Source organism: Podarcis vaucheri (assembly GCF_965113315.1).
Source record: "Podarcis vaucheri genome assembly, chromosome: 9".
In the NCBI taxonomy this organism is placed as follows: Eukaryota; Metazoa; Chordata; class Lepidosauria; order Squamata; family Lacertidae; genus Podarcis; species Podarcis vaucheri.
The window spans coordinates 42581475-42600924 of NC_138767.1; the positions used below are offsets into that span (position 1 = coordinate 42581475).

The window sequence follows — 19450 nt, forward strand, 5'->3', positions numbered from 1 at the left end:
CCAAAAGCAATTATTTCTTTAAAACATTGCTGCCTTCAAACGAAGGAAGCTGACTGTCCTGAGATTTTAAGTGGTGTCACTCTGTTGACCTTGGGCAGCTGATGCCTAGCAGGTAGTTGACGAAGATGTGGACCATGTCTAAATCAAGAAGCAGTTAAGGACAAAGCTCAGTCAAAAACATCACCCGTCTAATGAGAGAGTAGGCATGCATTGCGGTCAGCAAGTGGAAACTCTCAGCTTCCACTTCATTGGGCCTTCTTTTTGCCCACATATGCAGCCCTATAATTTCTTCATGAGTCAGTGAGAGTTGTGTGGTTACTGCTGAAAGCAAACAAAAAATGTGCCCAAATAATGCATTTTATGTGGCAATTGGCATCTCTGGATATCATATGCTGAGCACATGCCCACTTTCCTCAGAAGCAGAATGCGTGCCCACCAGTGCAGTGGGTGGGTGGGTGAAACAAAATGGTGTTTGCATACACTGGGGGATAACTTACAGCCCATTTATGGCAACTGATCATGTAAACTTAACAGCACAAGAAGAGCCCTGATGCATCAGACCAAAGGCCTTTCTGGCTCAGCATGCTCTTTCTCCAGTGGCCAAGTAGATGTCCATGGAAAGCCCACAAGGAGGACATGGGCACAATAGCACCCTAGTGGTCATGACCCCCAACAACTAGTAATCCCTGATGATACTAGAGGCTGGCAGCCAAAGATTTCAGTCCAGTATGTGAAACTGAGGAGCTTCAGTTGCATGCTGGTGTTGTGGGCAGGGGCTCTTATACCAAGGGAAAATGCAAAGGAAGAATTCAGTGTATGCCTTCTTCTGGGTGACAGTCATGACTTTTCTTTGGCTCATGGGTACAGAGATTACCTAGGGGCTGGCAAAACCAACTCCTGCCAGGGGATGCAGACCTAGTGAGGGGCACAAATTACCCATTAGACTATGGAGTGCATGACGTATATGTGTGTGGCAACATGATGCAGATGTTGCGGCATTATCAAATGCAGAAGAAGCTTCCTGTCCATGTCACAAAAGCATGCAGTAAAGTGATCCCCCCTGGGGGGGGGGAGCGCTGATACAGCTCCTTGCCAAAAATGCAAGAGACCCCATGTACACCTGATTTTCAGGAGGATCATTTGCTTTCCAGTAATAATAAGCTGACACCCATACAACAAAACCCAGGATGAGAGAATAACCTGAAAGCAAATGCTGACTGCAGCAGCTGGAAAGTTATGGAATATTGTTACCATTACTCCACTTTTCTAAGCAATGAGAATTTCCAGGAATTTCCAGTGCTTACCTGGGCTTAGTTGCCATTGAAAGAAAGTCAATAAATAGCCAATGCCATCCAACCATGAATAAATTACAAACAAATCAGAACAAATCCTCAGTAAACAAGTTATCTGGAAGCACCATCACTCATCCTATTTTGTTATTTCTTTCTAATTTCGAACCTCTCCTAAAATATCATGTTCATTAGCTCTTATTTTTTAAATCTTGACTGGCAAGCGTGGTGAGATCCAGTTCATTCTTCCCAAGTTCTCCTTGCATTGGAAAGCTGAGTCTGGCCCGAAACATTTTATTATGATTTTCCACAGAATCATAGGGTTGGGAAGGATCATATGGCCATTTTATTTAATCCTCTGCTGCACACCAGTAAAGCTACCTACTTGGCATTGCTTGTTTGGATGGGGGAAAGCCACCATACTGCAGGATCATATTTTGTCCCCACGTGTTGCTACAGTAAAAAACAAACAAAAAGCAGCCTTGTCAATTAAAAGAAGAGCGCCATTCCAAGGGACAGGCAGGTCGGGCTCTGTTTGCTTTTGGAACATGCCCTCTGCCAGACTGCCACCTTCGTGTAGGTCAGCAAAGGGTGCCTGTGTTCCAACGCCAGATGACTACGATTAGATTGAGATTAAATTCTCCCTGTAGAACCCTTCTGTTGCCATTATTCCTACACCGCAGCCCCGATGCTCCAGGAGAAAGGGAGCGAGAAGGCTGGGCGAACGCGCGCTTGCAGAGCCCTTTCCCGTTGCCACAGCCCTCGCATTCCCGCGCACTGCAAGCCAACGAGGCGGTGACTGAGGGTGAGGGCAGAACCGAGCAAGGGCAGCAGCTTCTCCGAGGCTTCACGTCCCCACTGCCCATGTGCAAAGGGGCCGCACATGCTCCCTGGCCGCCTCTCCTCGGGCAGTGTGCACATGCTCAGTAGCAAGATGGACGCTTTTCTGATGCAGGGTTCATTTTGGTAGCGCCGAGGCGGCCGCCGAGCAATCGCTTCCCCCTCGAGCCGGCTGCAGGACCTCGGCTGGGCGATGGCGCGCTGCAGGCTGCTCAGCCATCTCCGGCTGTAATCCAGCGGGTGGACGGGGCGCCGGTGGCATTCCGGCCGTCTCTCTCTTTTTCTCTTTCTCTCTCTCTTCCCTGGCTTGTGGTAAGTCCTGGACGTTGGCGGAAAGGGCCGCGTCGCTGGGCTTCGGAGGGGATTCTCCATCCGCGCCCGCTTGGAGGAATGGCAAGGCTTCGGGTGGCCGCGGGGAGAGGCCGGGCGATTGGCCGTGCCAAGGCAACGGGCGCTCTGTGCGCTCCGTGCGCGTCGAGCCCTGCCTGGCTGCGTCCCCCTGCAGAGGTGGCCATCTCCAAGCCGCCCTCTCCCTCTGCAGCAGCTCCTGCCTTGCTTCCTTCTTTCAGGACCTCGGCCAGCACCTTTGCAGCTCCTGGCGGGGTGTTGCTGTTGCGCTTAGTGGCTCATTCTGCATGGCCGGCCCTTCCCGAGGTTGGGGAGGTATCTGGGGGCCTCCTTGGCGCTGTGCTGGTTGAGGAAGGAGCCAGCCAGGGAGCCTGCACTCGACTGTAGAGGCGGGAAACTCCAGTAGGTCCAAGAGGGAATATTTTGCTTTTGCCTGGGAATTGGAGGCAATGGAAGTGGGTAAAATCTAGGGAGGTCTCCAGGCACCGCTATCTTGATTTGTGCGTGAAGCAGGCAAGAAAGTGGCTTTGGTCAGAGATCCATGGTGCACAGAGGCCTTGTCGCTCAAATGTGGGAGTGGGGAGGGCAAGCAAGGTCCTGCAAGGCTGGAGGTTTGTGTGAACACCTGTTGCCAAGGTTGCATAGGCAACTGTTAGAAGACGACAAAGAAAAACACCGACTGGTTTCAAATTGGCTTTCAAGACTCATCTTCTGGTGAAAAATGTGCTTTGTGCCTTTTCCCTCTTCATTGGACTTTTGCCGCTTGCAATTCTTAGTGCTCCAGTGCTTTCTGCTGACCTTTAGAATACAGTGGGGGAAGAGGTCACAAAAGTCCCCTGGTAGGGAGGGTGGGGAAGGGTTGCTGGGAGACCTGGTACTGTGGTACTGGAGGGACAGGGGAAGCACCACCACCACCACCGCTTCCCCCAGTGCTGCGGCAGGGAAGAACCGCCATTGTGATCATACCTTGGCTGTGGGAATGGAAAGTCCCATGTCTTGCAATTTGGCTGGGAGCCCCGGCTGCTGTTGCTCTGGGCATAAGGAGATGCTTCTTCTGTTACTCTTGGAAGGAAGACAAGAATGTCTTCTGTTGCTGTGACTGAAGGGATATAAATATCTTTCTGCTTTTAAGGGAGGGGGGAAATGTGGCTGCATCTAGAAAAAGATGAATGGAGATGTAGAAAAATGCAGCCACCGTTATAAGATTCAGGCACTTGCTCTAGAGAGTGAAGCCCGGACAATTCCCTCCCCCCCCCGCCCCCACGGCATATAGTGCGGAGATAATAAAATGCAGAGATTTTTTCCCTCCTTCAGTCAGTGCAGCTAGGAGCAGGCAAGCAGTATTTGGTACTGAACATGAACACTTAGCCCTGTTGGAAATGTGTTTGTTATTCTTTATGCCGATAAGAAATATTCAATAAGAACTATGCTGTGCAAATATAGTGTGATAGTAAATGCTCTCAGTGATGCAAGCAACACATGCAATTTGTTTCACTTTGTGAATGGGGCAGTAAATGCAAGACTAATGATAAGAGAGGTGATTCATTGTTAGCAAAGACACATGGTTCAGTGGGATATCTTAATTAGCACTCATTACTAAAACTTCCCACTGATATTAATGGAACTAGTAGTGAAAATATGGGTTGGATGGACAAGGCCTGGATCTGTATGTCTTGTATTTGCTCAATAATTGCAAGTTTTTTGTTGTTGAAATGTTATAAATATGTGTATGCCAGCATACATATTGTAAGTTTTAGTTCTTGGGACGCTCATCTAGGTGGATTTCCATTTAGGTTGCTTCCTCTGGAAGATGTAAGTTTGTTCCGCAAACATATCAACACCAGGTCTGTAGGTATAAATTACCAACTATTAGGCAGCTGCTCATTTAGGAACCTAAGAATAATCCTGCTCAGTCAGGCCAAAGGCCTATCTAGTTCAGCATTTTGTTCACATAGAGGCCAATGATATCTCTATGGACCCCCAGAAGTAGGACATGAGTGAAACAGCACTCTGCCCATCAAGATCCCCAGCTACTTCCTGTGATGCTGGAGGTAGTAGCCATCATTAGTAGCCTTATTGACATTGACAGCTTTATCCTCCATGAATTTGTCTGAATCCAAGTTGACTGTCATCACTACATGTTACGGCAACAAATTCCACAGTTTAAATAGGCATGCTGTGAAGAAGTACATCCTTTTGTCTGTCCTAGATCTTTCAACATTCAGCTTCATTGGATGACTTCTGGTTCTAGTAATATACAAGAGGGAGAAAAAGATATCCCTACCTATTTTCTCCACACTATGCACAATTCGCATAGCTTTGTCATTTCTCCCTACTCTTACTTGCCTTTCCCCCTCAAATAATTTTCATAATGAATGCATGTTCTATTAGAACACAATGGTCATGATCCAAGACAGAGTGCGTTTACTGGGTTTAAGCATGCCCAACACTATTCTAGATTGTAGCCAATAAATCTATCTAAATTATTCACACAAGCATTTCTAATTAATGAGAAATCCACATAAATTATCAGGGCAATCCTATACTTAGGTATTCGGAAATAAAAGCCCTGAGTTCAATGGGACTTACTCCAAAGTAAGCAGTAATAGCATTGCAGCCTTTGTCCAGTAGTTTGTCATTGGAATGATTTAGTGTTTACAATGATTTACTTCCTTGGTAGGAAGTTTTTCCTATTTTTCACATTCAACTTCATTAATATATGACTTTTTTCCCTCTTGTTTATCACAGGTCAACTTTTGTTCTGGACTTAAAAGTCCCCACAATGAAGTTTTCCCTGGCGATTCTTGGGTTTGTTTTCTTCTTCTTATGCATTGAAGAAGTCTACTCCAAAGAGAAATCTTCAAAGAAAGGAAAAGGGAAAAAGAAGCAGTATCTCTGCCCTTCGTATGTCCTTTACATATATATTTTTAATTGTGTATAATGACAGTGTGATAAAGTGCACGTTTATAGTTTTCTTATGAAATGCTAGAGTTCAAATAAACATTATTAATGAACTAAGGGTGACATCCAGTGATGTCCACCCACTTGTGCAAAGGAAATCCACTTGTGCCACAGGATCTCTAGTTTTCTCCTCCCCCCAGTCCATCTCCCTGTGCATCCCCACAATCTGTGACCCCCTAATCCTCCATAGCAGCTTTCGAAAGTGTGTGTCGAAAGGGATTGCAGGCGGAGGAGAGGATGAAGAAGCCCTCTTGAGTGGATGCCCACTCACACTATAATGCACAATAATGTATTCATTTTATTTATTTATTTATTATCAGATTATTGGAATTGTGGGAGCTATGTTTATTCATGACCAATAGTAGCTAGTCAGGTGTTTTGTTAGTTGAAACTGCCAGCAGCTTCTCAACAAGGTTTAACCATCAATCATGTATGTATATAGATATGTTATGTGCTCAATGTAAAGGGATGTCAGTAATAGAAAACTGATGGATGGTTCAACATTTTTGAGAGAAGCAAAGGATCAGGTTGCATGGAAGAAACTTCAGCACATGACCTGTGGATAAAGAAGCCATAAAAAGTTGGCAAGAAGGAGTGACAAGGAAATGTGGGCTTGGAAAGTGGGAAAGGGGAAGGGGATCGGTACAGCTGATGTTTACAGGGCTAGTGGCCCAAAGGAAAGATTGTTGAAGGCAATGGGCTGAGAAGCTGGGATTTGAATGCTTGAAGATGGGACAAATAGAAAAATGTGGAGGAAAAGAAGGTTAAAGGGGTAAATAGAACCAGGGAAAACCTCATGGATAGGTAAATGGGTTTTTGGAAACAGGTGCTCCAAAGACCAAGGATGAAGTGAGATCCAAAGAGGGGGTGGAACATCAGCAACGCCCTTGTTGATTTGAATTGATCAATTACAGCTTTGATAATGAGTGCCTGGTTTCCAGTTAATTTACATGCTGAATATTTTCACAGGCAATTCTAAACCAAAAACCCATGATATTCCCAGACCTCCTTTTCAGATGCTTTCCTCTGCCCATTGTGTGAGCAGTTGAACAAGCTTGTCCCCAAACCTCAAAACTATGGTTAGTGACTTCAAAGCAAGACAATATATGGCTCAGTATCCTGGGTAGTTTTGAAGCTATTTAACTATTGCTTCTGGGTTCATACGTAACAGGAAACAATGGTTAGGTCCTGAATCTTGGCTTGTTCGGTTGTTAGCATGAAGGGAGGAGGCAACTGTTTATTAAGTGGCTGTCTACTATTGAGTCTATATAATAACTTGGTAAGCCATTGGTATGCAACAGAGATGGGGAAGTGAGCCAGAACTTGATCTGCCCCATAGTTCAAAGAGCTTGTTAGCCCTGTGTGCTTCCCAGATGCCTGACAACCATCTGATTATCAGGCTTTTGGGAAGTGTTGTTCAAAGTACTTAGCCCACAAAACCCATTATTGACCACACCCTTGCCTGGGCAGATGGGTATGGCTTGCCCAAAATGACCTCCTGGATCCAATAGGATGACCTGGTCCACAGCCTGCCATTTTCTAACCCCTGAACTACAATGCAGATTCTACATGGTCTAACCAAGAAGTGAGAAGTAATCAAAATGTGAGGCAGCCGGACAGCAATAAGATTCTCCTCACTACTTGAATATAGACAACTTGCTTAAGAAATGCACACTTTGGTAAATTATCACGTGGTAAGTGCTTCTCTCTATCAACCACGGCTTAATAGAAAGTACACTAAGTATTAACCACCTCTATCTTTGCCTATATTTTGTCATGAATACATAGGCTTGAAGAAACATTCTGCATAACTTATTTTTTTAATGTTATGTTTATGTTCCACCTTTCTTTCAAGTAGCTTGAAAGTTTTCCCCACACTTAAAATAGTAGCTTGTCTAATAAAAATAAAACAACACTCAATTGCTCAGTGAACTGAAGATGAATTATAAGGAGGATGTTGGTGTTTTCTATTTCTGGAAAGTACTGTGCAGAGAACATTTTCATGACACAAACATTTTATAGGTAGCTACAATAATTTAGCTAGTGTACTGCAAGAGATTTATGTACAGTCCAGGTTTATAATGTGTCTGCTTAAGGACAGAGTGTTACAGTGGGCAATTTGGCAATGCAATACATCTCTGGGCAAGTGCTTATAATTAAGTGTTCTTGGGCTGGTAGGGTTCTGGGTGCTGTGCAGGTAAAATTCAGTATTTTACAAAATGTATCAGTGCTGTTCCCTCAGGGCAGGCTGTTAGCCAGGTGCCATATTCTAGTGTTAAGTTGGCTAGTAGCAATATGAAGTCAACAGATGGGACTGCAGGGATGAGAATCTGCATGGGAAAAGAAGTTAATTATTATATTGCAGGCAAATATTTACTAGAAATGCTCTTCCATTTTCCAAATAGGAGAATTCTTGCCATGATTACTCATGCTTCTGTTTAGCTCTAGTTATGTAATTATTGACTGGTTTGAGAGGCTTTTCTTCTGTCTGTTTAGATCTCAGCCAGCTTGTTTCAACAGTTGCACTTTATATAGCATAACCATAAAGGAGTCATCAAATTGATATTGTATAGTTCATGTTTTTGTGGGGTTCTGCCTTTTAAGGAATGTCTTTCATGTATTATCTGCTTAAGTATAAGCTTGCTTAACCACTCCTTGTGTAAGATAGGTTGATACAAAATTCACTTTTGGTATATGTTGCTTTTGTTTAATAGAAAGATTAGAGTGGGTCCCATTGACTTAGGTTGAACCACAATGGATGCAAAACTTTCATCAGTGCTCTGTGCCTGCCATTATTTCTATGTCCACTGCTGGAAGACGGCATAAATTATAACATAGCGTTGGTTCAGTAATTGGGGAATCCCACTGTAAGTATTTATTTGCCAGCACCACAACTCTTAGGATACTGTTTACATAATGTAATGCAGAAGGACTTAAGTGAGTACCATGGTTCCTGTTGCTTATTACAAGAAAGTGGGTGTATATTTCTGATATATGCAGTTAATACAAGTTTTGGGTGAAATCTGGTATGCCATGCTTCAGGTTAGGCCCAGTGTCTGATAATGTAAGACAGGGATGGGCAACCTCCTGCCCATGAAGCAGATTCACCCCAGAACTGTGTTGCATTCTAGCCCTTTCATGCCCCACCTCACATATCAGCTGTTCCTGTGGCCAGGGGCTAAGACTGAAAAGGACTTTCATGTTGATGATGCAAGTGCAGCTACTTCTACAAGGAATATCTTTTGCAAGAAGATCAAAGCAGAGGAGAAAGTATCCTAGCAAATAGGTAGGCTCTTTGTAGTGCTGGGATAGCTCAGTTGGTAGAGCTTGAGGCTCTTAATCTCAGGGTCATAGGTTTGAGCCCCATGTTGAGCAAAAGATTCCTGCATTGATGAGGTTGGACTAGATGAGTCTCATGGTCCCTTCCAACTTTACAATTCTATGATTCCTATTCCTTGCAAACATGCAGAGCATCCCTGCAATCTTCAGGATGCTGTTTTGAAGTTTGTGGACTTGAATAGCTGTAAGGCAGATATTGCATTGTGAATTGATATTATTTCCATTCTTATGCTGGAAGTTCTGAGTTTGCCTTTTGAACATTCAGGACAGATAAAGGGTGTTGGGAAAATGGAAGGTGACACTCGACTGGAGTTACTAAGAATAATAACTATGACTCTGCTTCCATGGGAAATAGCTTTGTGTTTGTGCATGCAACTGTGTGCATCTGTGCAAATGTGTTAAGGTGAGTGTTTGTATGTATTGATTTGCTCCCACCCACTTTGCTGTCTGGCCTTGCCCTGTACCCACTGATGGGTTAAGATTCAGTGCCTTAAGACTCAATGTGTTGTCCAGAATAGGAAGTGTGAAAGGCTGCAGTGTTTCAGTGATGGATGCAAGCATTCTGTTTTGTGATTTTCCTTGACTGTAGTTTAACCTTCAACCCTGTGAAACAGGGTAGCTTGGCAAGAGAGCTTCTGTATGTTCCTAACAACCACAGAAACGGGAAACATGAATGGACCACATTTCCTGTTTCCATGTTTCTTCTGATACATTTGGAAAAAGAGGCTGGTGTATCTGTTCTATAGTATGGAGAGATGTTTGTCATTTGTTGTGGGATGAACAAACCAGAAATATGTGCATTACCATATAATATACAACAGTCCATAAAAGTAAGATCCCAGTTTGTAACTGATTTTTGCTGTCATAGTCCAACATGTTAACCACTACAGCAAAATACCTCTGCACACACTTGACTTACTGTCTGCAGAACAGCAATTTGGGCTCATGGCCTCATGCATTCAAATCTAGACTGAGAGGGGAGAAGGGGAAGCCTGTATGCATTGCAAAGGCAGTAGTAGTCATTTTAATAATCTATAGGAGATTTAAAAAATAATGTAAATATTAGAGTCATTTTATTTTAAATTCCAGGCTATGTAGCCAAAGACAAAATCCTCTTTACTGAACCTGAAGGCATTACTGAATTAATCAGGATGTTTAGTCGATTAATGGTTTGGTAACAGATTAAAAGCATGAGCTCATTAATCAGAAATGCTGATCCAGCGTCTTTCACTACAGTGACTGGAACACAAATTTCTGCTGTCTGCTACTTGTAGGCCCTTTCATGCCTCCTGTTAGAATCTGGACGTATAGCCCAGCTGGGTTAGCACTAAACAGAACAGATAGATAGGCCAGGAGAAGAACGAGAAAGACGGGGAGAATGATTTCCCTCCCTTCCTGCAGGTGTTGTCCTGTGCTGTGTCTCTGGCTATCAGTGGAATTTGAATTGAAGTAGGGCAAAATGTGTTATCCTAGTGTCAACTTAATCATCCTTTGTACCTGGTCTTTGTACATGTGGGCTGGCGGGAAGCGGAGCTTAGCCTACCCTAATAAAATTTCACTTTTTGAACAGAAACAAGTGATTCCATTGGATGTAGGCAGGGACATGCTAACACTGGGAGTAAGGGCCCTTAATCTGCAGTAGCAGCTTGCCTAAGGGTTTGAGGAGTTTTCTGCACTGGAGAAGCATAGGGGGGAAAGATCCCCATGGTAGCATAAGCCGTAGAAAGTACCACAGGGGTAATTCTACAGCTCACAAACAAGGGAACAAATTTCTCCTGGCATTTATATATATATTATATAATTAAATAGATTTATGATCGCACAGGTGTGTTTCATCAGTGTTACATAGCAGCATGGGATTTGTAGTGCTTAAAACTCTGAATTGTTGTTGCTCATGTCTAGCTTGCAAAACTAGCAAGCTATAGAATTCATAGATTGGCTCTGCTGGAGCAGGCTTTTCTACAAGAATCCAATCTACCATGAAAGTATTTGTTTGAATTCATGTGGCTGCTATTAGGCAGCACTGCATCAAGGAGTGCTGTGATCCTGCTTCTCAGCAGAAAAGTGAAAGGCAGAGAAGATATTTGTTGCTTTGTTTGCCTGTATTCTGCAATGACTTGCTGACTAATCACTGCCATACATTATCCTGTTCTGTGAATATGTTCGCTACCATGTGATTTCCTATCTGCTAGCCTTGTGTCATCGCTAGCTTCTTGCTTGAATCTGCCTGAATGAGCGGAGGGGACAGAGTCACTGCCACAGGCAATCCATAGCAATTCTTTTGCTGGTGATGGACAAGCACCTTATCTGTCAGTCAGGGCTTTGGACCTTATGGGAACTACAACCTCTACATGGATGGCTACTACAGTATGTGTAATGCATTTTTCAAATAGCTATGCAAAGTTTCACTTTGTACTGGTTTTAAAACAATGTACTCCAAACTGAACTACCAGGAAGCAGGAAAAGGTGTTTTGCTGGAGGCCATACAAGATTAAAATTCAAGGGAGAGAAGACCACTCCCACCCCATAACCACTCACTCCTACCTGTCCCCATTCCCACAGCCCCCTCCCTATTCTCTTTCAGCACAACTTAGTTATCCAGGGCAGCCTTTGTTATTCTTATACCATGTGTGAAATGCCATTGCCTCCAATAGGTAATTTGTGCTGGGAGAGAAGGAAGAGGATTGTAGGGGTCAGGGTGAATGGGTGGCATCTAGGGGAGTTGGGTGAGTGGATGAGTAACTTATAAACCTTGGATTAGGTGAGAAAATAACCATTCTGGGGGAAATCATTAATCGTAGCAAGTGGGAGCAAGCTTACCCACCTCTATTTTCTAATGGCCTTGTGTCTTTAGACTTTATGATCATACCTGCAGCCCTTATGAGGCATTCGGGTTAGTTTTTAAGTGAATGTGTGAGAAGTGTCCTAAAGAGACAAGTTGTCACAGGAACATGCCAGTCAGTAATCACATGGTTCAAAGTAGGAGGTAACTCTTTATTAGCAAAACTACAATCTTTACAGATTTGGTTGAGTTCCTGGCCTAATGAGCAGAGTAGCTCATTCCCAGTGGTCTTACTCCATAAAAATCCGTTGTCAAGACAGAAATTCCCCATCTCCTTCTTTCCAGGCTTTCTCTAAGCAATCAGAGACTGTGGCTTTGTGCAGCCAGCATCTCTGCTCTTTTCATGCCTCTTCTGGTTCTGGGAGAATGGAGGAAGGGGAGCTTTTTGCAGCAGGAGGGGGGGAGACTCATGACTCTTCACTAGCCTGACTCATCTCTACCTTTTGTCCTCCCTCCTCCCACTCTCCTGCTTCAACTTCTGCATCTGATTGTGGACTTCTCTCTGCCCCACACTCTCCCAGCTCACTAGGCCCTGTGACCTCTTCAGCTTCCAACACCGCCTCTTCCCAGACTTATACTTGTTGTCCTTCAGACCACTCACTGTTGTCCCACCACTCCTCAGGCTCTGAGCCCCTGGTGGTTCCCCAGCCGGTTCCTCCCACCATTCCTCTTTGTCCAACCAGTCCATGACGCAAGTGCACTAGCTCATGTCCCCTCCTTTCCATTATATTTCCCACCATTTCCCAGACTTGGGATGGCAGTTGGACGGCAGATGTGAAAAGAAGTGGCCCTCCTGTACTCATGGAGGCTCTCTACAGTTTTTGGAACCCTAATTTTCTAGGGCTTCTAGAACCCTGATTTTTCCAGGGTTCCAAAATGTGTTGGGAGCCCAGCACAAATACAGAAGGTTCCCCATTGCAAACAGGTGCCATTTGCAAGTTGGAGGGAAACTGGAACAGTGATGTGGAATGGAGAAAAGGTAGTGCATTCATTCCCACAGCTCTCCTTCACATGTTTAATGCCTAAAGGTGGCATATGTCATTTTATGAGATGCACTAAGGTTAGAGATGCTCTGCTGATATATCTGTAACGTTTTTGGTTCTCACGAGGCAGGCTAGGATTTTCCAATACAGTATTGTTTATGAGTAGGAGGCTCTAATTGTGGGCATCAGCTTTCTCTGTGGGCTCAGCCACACTGATAGCTGTTCCTGCCACTTCTGGTTTTCTTAGCTTTTTCTTCTTGCCATCTGAGCTGACAGCAGATGCTTCATCATGGCATTTGTTGAGTAAGCCTGGCATAAGCAGAGAGGCCCAAGCAGAGAAAGCTTCCACTCCAGAGCTGCAGTGTTGAGGCCTTCTGGCCACATGGCAGCATTCCAACCTCACAGTTTACTATTATGTAGAAGGTTATGGTTATTTAAGCCTTGCCATAAAACCCCTATTAGAACATCTACTGTATGCCATTTCTGTTATAATTTGGTCAACTTATAAAAGATCTCCAAGCTAAAGCCCCCCCCTTTTTTTTTGCTACTGACTGAACCCAACATATCCCATCAGTATGTATTGAACTTAAGGCTTCTTCACAATATTGGGAATGCCTGCCATTTTCATTTGAGGGCATTTGACTGGCATTTGGGGTGCCTTCAAAGTGCTCGTGCTGCTGCTTCAACAATGGTTGCACGGGTGCTAGCTTGCTGGTTGGCTGAGCACCCTTTTCGTCACCAGCATCCTCCAATGCCTGACTTCCTGGCATTTTATGAACGAACTCTTTAACTGATTATGAGCACAAAACATGACTCAGTTACTGAGGCATGTTATTTAAGCATGCATTTCATATTGGAGTTTTTGCTGCACTTTGCCATTGTGAAAGGATGAAATCTTAAGATCACCATGACCTAAGGACAGCTTAGGAATTGTAACTAGGTTTTTAGAAAACAGCAATGCCAGCATATTAATAGCAAGAGCTCTCCAGACACTCAGACCCTGCATCCCATTCGATGCCCTGCATTCAATGCACTTCCATAAATGGGTCAAGCAGGTATACATTGTTCAGAGGGCCAGTGTATGTTGATGAACCCAACCCCATTCCCAGACTTACCCAAAGCCACCACAATATGGTTTGGAGACCTACCACCTCCAGTTGTATGTGCAACTCCTTACATCTCAACCACACACTATGTGATGCCCTGCGCTCACCATGGCTATGCTCCTTATCTCATAGGGCATGTCCTGACCAATATGCATAATGGATAAGTAAGAGCCCTCCCAATAGTTTGGGGTCATGGGGCTCATTTGAAAACCTCAAAAATTGGCAATGTTCAGAATGTCCCCCTTAACCCAACAGCCCTCCCCCTAAAAGCTGAGTTTGTTTGCTTTTAAAAAATAAAAAACAAGGAGGGGCAGGGACCCTTGGCGGACACCAAAGGGATGTCTGAGAATGTCAGGGGCACCATGAGTGCCACATTGGGGACCCCAGGGCGAGATCATGCACCATGCTGTTACAGCTTTTCCAGGGGGTTGCCAACTTTTGCTGGATAATGAAGACAGATGACATTTTGCTCACAGTGACATATGCGCTTGACATTCACAGAGACATTTACATCTACTTTTGTTTCTAATCACTTTGATTTTGAAGACAGAAATGGAAGAAGACAGATACCATTTTAAAATGCCTGTTATGAATACAGAGAATCACGGCAACTCTGTATAGTCTGGCTGAGCCTGATTCAAAACCAAAGGAAAGGAAGACTGGTTTGTGTGAACTTTGTATCGGCACATCTGCTTTTCTGTTAACGGGGTGGTGGTGGATTTTATTATTTATTTATTTTTACATTTTTAGCTTTCAATGTGCAGACAGTGGTACCTCGGGTTACAGATGCTTCAGCTTACAGACGCTTCAGGTTACAGACTCTGCTAACCCAGAAATAGTACCTCAGGTTAAGAACTTTGCTTCAGGATGAGAACAGAAATTGTGCAGCGGCGGCATGGTGGCAGCAGGAGGCCCCATTAGCTAATGTGGGACTTCAGGTTAAGAACAGTTTCAGGTTAAGAACAGACCTGCAGAACGAATCAAGTTCTTAACCCGGGGTACCACTGTATTGGACAAACACCGTCTCCCTCGGCCTGAAAGCGAGATGAGCACTGCAACCCCATAGTCACCTTTGACTGGACTTAACTGTCCAGGGGTCCAAAACAAAACAAAAAATAAACAAAAAATAGATCCAGGTTTTTCAGAAAAAGTGTGGCTCTTTCGTTCAAATACATTACAAATTTATCTTCTGCACTGTTTTTGTTTAATTTTTGGAGCTTGAATCAAATATACTAAGATCAACTGTCTAATTCTAACACAAATAAACAGTGTACATTATTTTTAACAGACAGCAGTCAGCTGAAGATCTTGCAAGGGTGCCTGCAAATTCTACCAGCAACATCTTGAATAGACTTCTGGTTACTTACGATCCCAGGATAAGACCAAATTTCAAAGGTTGGTTAATGTACAATAACCTCAGTTTAGCTGTTGAAGCTACTTAAAAATTGTGTGTGTGTGTGTGTGTGTGTGTGTGTGTACCAACAACCAATTACATTTTACTCCCTTAATCCTATGGAATGGACTGATGAGATTCCAGTCTACAGTAAACAGAGAGGTAACTGAGCCCTTTAATCTTAGCCTGGCTTGTGAAGTTAAAAGAGAAAATCAATTACCGTATTTTTTGCTCTATAAGACGCACCAGACCACAAGACGCACCTAGTTTTTGGAGGAGGAAAACAAGAAAAAATAATATTCTGAATCTCAGAAGCCAGAACAGCAAGAGGGATCGCTGCGCAGCGAAAGCAGCAATCCCTCTTGCTGTTCTGGCTTCTGTGACAGCTGCGCAGCCTGCATTCGCTCCATAAGACGCACACACATTTCCCCTTACTTTTTAGGAGGGAAAAAGTGAGTCTTATAGAGCAAAAAATTCGGTAATCACTTAGGCTACAATCCTGTGCATGCTTACTGAGAATACTTCTGAGTAGAACTCGGGGCAATGGCTAGGAAGTATCAGGTAAAGTGATGGGCAAAATGGAACCAGAATAGAGACTCAAAACCAAATTAATTCCATTATTAAAAACTCCTGTGGGGGGTTGTGCCTTATTCATCTTACCTGCCTCCGAAGGCTGCTCTTGTGTCCTTGGTTTGGAAGGAGGCCAGGCCCAGATACGTGACTCAGGCAGAGAGGCAACAGGCAACCTTCTCCTTGGAAGGTGGTTCATTTCTGCCCATCTGCATCAGGGGGATTGTAGAGCAGAGGTGGTTAAGTAGATGCAGTGAACCAGATCCTTATTTCTCCTCTTACCGAGCCAGATTGTGACATGGGGGTGGTGATACCCACCTGTCAATCACATGATGTCACAGTGACATCAGGTGACCCATTTTTTTTGGCTTCACTATTTGAAAAATGTTTTTTTATTTCCCTAATGCTGTTGTGAAATTTGAAATGTGCTACTTTACCAGGGATTATTGCCTTGCTGTTACATGTACATCTGGGGTTGTATCCAACTAAGCTATATTTCAAGTTGGCCAATTCAAATTTATAGGCCTAAGTTAGTGATGTCCATTAATTTCAGTGGGTCTGTTCTGAGTAGCACTACATTGCTCAACAACTTTGGCAGCCCTATTAATATATCTCTATCCTTTTTTCTCTCCCAGTTCCTCAGCCTCCCTACCCACTGCATGAGTCTTGAAACAGAACTATCCCAATTCTTTTTGTTATAAAGGTTTTTTAAATGTGGGGAAGAGAGTGTTTATTTTTATTTTTGAAAACTATGAGACTTATTCTCTCTCTCTCTCTTTTAGGAATTCCAGTTGATGTAGCAGTCAACATTTTCATTAACAGTTTTGGATCAATACAAGAGACAACTATGGTAAGGCTGCTGTTTCTTGGATATCTGCTTGTGGGTTTATTAACATAATTTATAGTCTACTTTCCATGAAACCAAAATAGAGTGTGTAGACATGATTCTAGATTTAGGCTTCGTATGTTGCCATTTTCTTGCCTGTCTGATGCATTCTATAATACGTTTCCAATAGGACTACAGAGTGAATATCTTCCTAAGACAAAAATGGAATGACCCTCGACTTAAACTGCCCACTGACTGGAAGGGGTCTGACTCTTTAACTGTAGATCCCACCATGTTTAAATGTCTGTGGAAGCCAGATCTGTTCTTTGCAAATGAAAAAAATGCCAACTTCCATGACGTCACACAAGAAAACATTCTTCTCTTTATATTCCGTAATGGAGACGTACTGGTCAGCATGAGGTACTTTTTCTTTTAAACTGCAAAGTTTTATTATAGACTTTGAGCAAATGAAAGTCACTGCTTGATTAACTGAGGCACAGATTTGGGATTTTAAAAAATAAATAAATAAAATTAAGAAGTACACGATAATTTTGAGAAATAAAGTGGAGCTACTATATGGTCAGTCAGCCTGAATGCTTGCTTGAAAATTGTGAGTTAGAATGGCTGTTGATCTGAAATGGTATGGCTCTCTGCAGTCTTTCTGAGGACATAAACCTCTGGATTTGGGAAGTTAGAAGGGTGTTCACATGTTGCATTCAACAAGTGTACAATGAGTACCTGTGTGTGCAAATAATTGAGCTATACATTCATGCAGCTTTATAACGTTGAATGAGTGTAGTCTGTATACTTGCATACACAATAGCTGAACTGTAGAAAACATCAAATCCTTCATACAATGTAGAGACAGCTTATACCTATATTCAGTGTAACATAAGAATAAGACAAGCACAGGGATCATTCTCTTCCACTGACAATTTCTCACATTCACAACTCCACATGGACACTATACAGATAAATCCACGAGAGCTTGATCATGTCTCTGTGCTGTATGCTGTAATGAAGCATGTGTTTCCTACGTGCTGAAAATGTTGCAATGAAACTCCCCTAGAGTAGAAAAATAAGTGCATCTTTATATGAATACATTGCATACTGATCTGCTACGTTTGCTAACATGAAAGCAAACAACAGCCACCACCTCCCCTTTTAACTTGAAGGTTGCTTTGAATTGCTCACAAGCTTTCGGTTTATATTTCCAGATTATCCGTTACGCTTTCCTGCCCGTTGGACTTGGCCTTGTTTCCTATGGATACACAGCGTTGCAAGATGCAGTTGGAGAGCTGTATGTAAATCAGATTGTGCATAAAAATAGCTACCGCTTCCTGTTGTGCCTATATAAACTGAAGAAAGGATACACAGTGCACAATGCTGTTTGAATGTGGACTTGTACAATGGTTTCAAAAAATCATGTTCATTGGTCTCTGTCTTTTATAATTCAACCCATAGCTGTGGTACTTTGATCCTATGCATCAAAGTACCTGGGAATAAGTCCCACTGAACTCAGTGGGAGTTATGTCTGAGTTAAAGTACATATAATTGTGCTCCATAGGCCTGATCTTAAAATAATTTGCTTGGAAGCCCAACTGGTTTTCACTGAAATTTATATCTGTCAAATGCTGTTAGGATCATGGCGTAGTTTTAGCAGGGATGCTTATCAACTTCAGGGATTCTGTATCACAGGAAGGGTGATGTGGGTGGGTGGAACCATGCCAAAGTAATGTATGTGATAGGGAGGAAAGACCTGTGGACCTACCTCCCTGCTCCTTGCCTGGATTGGGGTGGGGTGGGGTAGCAATGGGGTTGCATGGGGAAAAGATTCACAGGCTGGATATCAAAAGGGAGAAAGCCCAATCCTCTGTAGAGACATAACTCAACTTTGAAGGAGGCACCTGCAGCATAGTTTCAGAGGACAGTCTTAACCAAATGAAAGGTTCTTCAAAGAAAAGGTGGTCCTTCAGATAGCCTGAAACCAGACCCATATAGGGCTTCTCGAGTCAAATAATGGCATGCTGAATTGTGTCTGAAAACAAACCGGAAATCAGGGAAGATGTTTCAGCAGCAGTGAAATAAGACCAGCATAAAGAATACCCATGAAGTAATGAGGCTGCCAAATAATCTAGGGCACAGTATGATTGAGAATTGTAGAGGTGGAAGGGACAACAAGGGACATCTAGCCCAACCCCCTGCTATGAAGGAATATAATTTGGCTATTGCATTTGTTATTTTTGTCTCTTAATCCTTTTTTCCCAAACACCTAGTTGGTTACACTACCGATGATTTACGATTTATCTGGCAATCTGGTGATCCTGTTCAACTGGAGAAAATTGCTTTGCCACAATTTGACATTAGGAAAGAAGATATTGAATATGGCAACTGCACCAAATACTACAAAGGAACTGGTATGTACTATTGAACATTGATGAATTTCATGGCATGATCAGACTCTGATCACCTATAGCAGTGGTGTCCAAACTTTTCAAAGAGGGCCAGATTTGATGAAGTGAAGGGCCAACCAAAGACCAAAGTTGTTGAGCTTTTTTAGGATTGCACCCCAGGAAATAAACTGCCACAGGGACCAGCAGGCTGGATTAGGCCCCTGAAATGGACTTTGGACATTGGTTGGCGATAATCTGTCAAATTCTGACTTATAAAATAAAATTGTTTGGATTAATGTTTAGAAGATCATTGACATATTAACCACAAATTGATTGGGGGAAATGCTCTCACTAAATTAAGATATCAGAATGGAGGGGAAGTCATGTTTTGTTTTGCAGCAGTTTATGCAGTCCCAATATCTGTCTTATCATTCAAAATATCTTGATATTTCTAATGGGCTATCCAGGGAGAACAGCAGCAGCCAATATTGTACCCTTTAGATGTTGCTGGTCTACAGTTCCTATCACCCTTGACTATTTGCTGTGTTGACTGGGGCAGA

At 43.2% G+C, this 19450-nt stretch overlaps 1 protein-coding gene across 4 annotated transcripts in view; it reads left to right on the plus strand.

Annotated features, from left to right (window-relative positions):
- The first annotated feature begins 2165 nt into the window (after positions 1-2165).
- Positions 2166-19450, plus strand: part of GLRB (glycine receptor beta) — a 28059-nt gene continuing 10774 nt past the window's right edge. For 3 of the 4 annotated variants that reach the window (XR_014223238.1, XR_014223239.1, XR_014223240.1), the window contains exons 1-7: positions 2166-2441; positions 5226-5381; positions 14997-15103; positions 16454-16521; positions 16688-16917; positions 17715-17797; positions 18774-18914. Coding sequence is in view for 1 of the 4 variants with exons in the window: in XM_082237241.1 (XP_082093367.1) it covers positions 5260-5381; positions 14997-15103; positions 16454-16521; positions 16688-16917; positions 17715-17797; positions 18774-18914 (751 nt within the window). In the remaining 3 variants the exon portion in view is untranslated. The remainder of the gene's footprint in view (positions 2442-5225; positions 5382-14996; positions 15104-16453; positions 16522-16687; positions 16918-17714; positions 17798-18773; positions 18915-19450) is intronic. The other variant, XM_082237241.1, reaches the window with a different exon arrangement.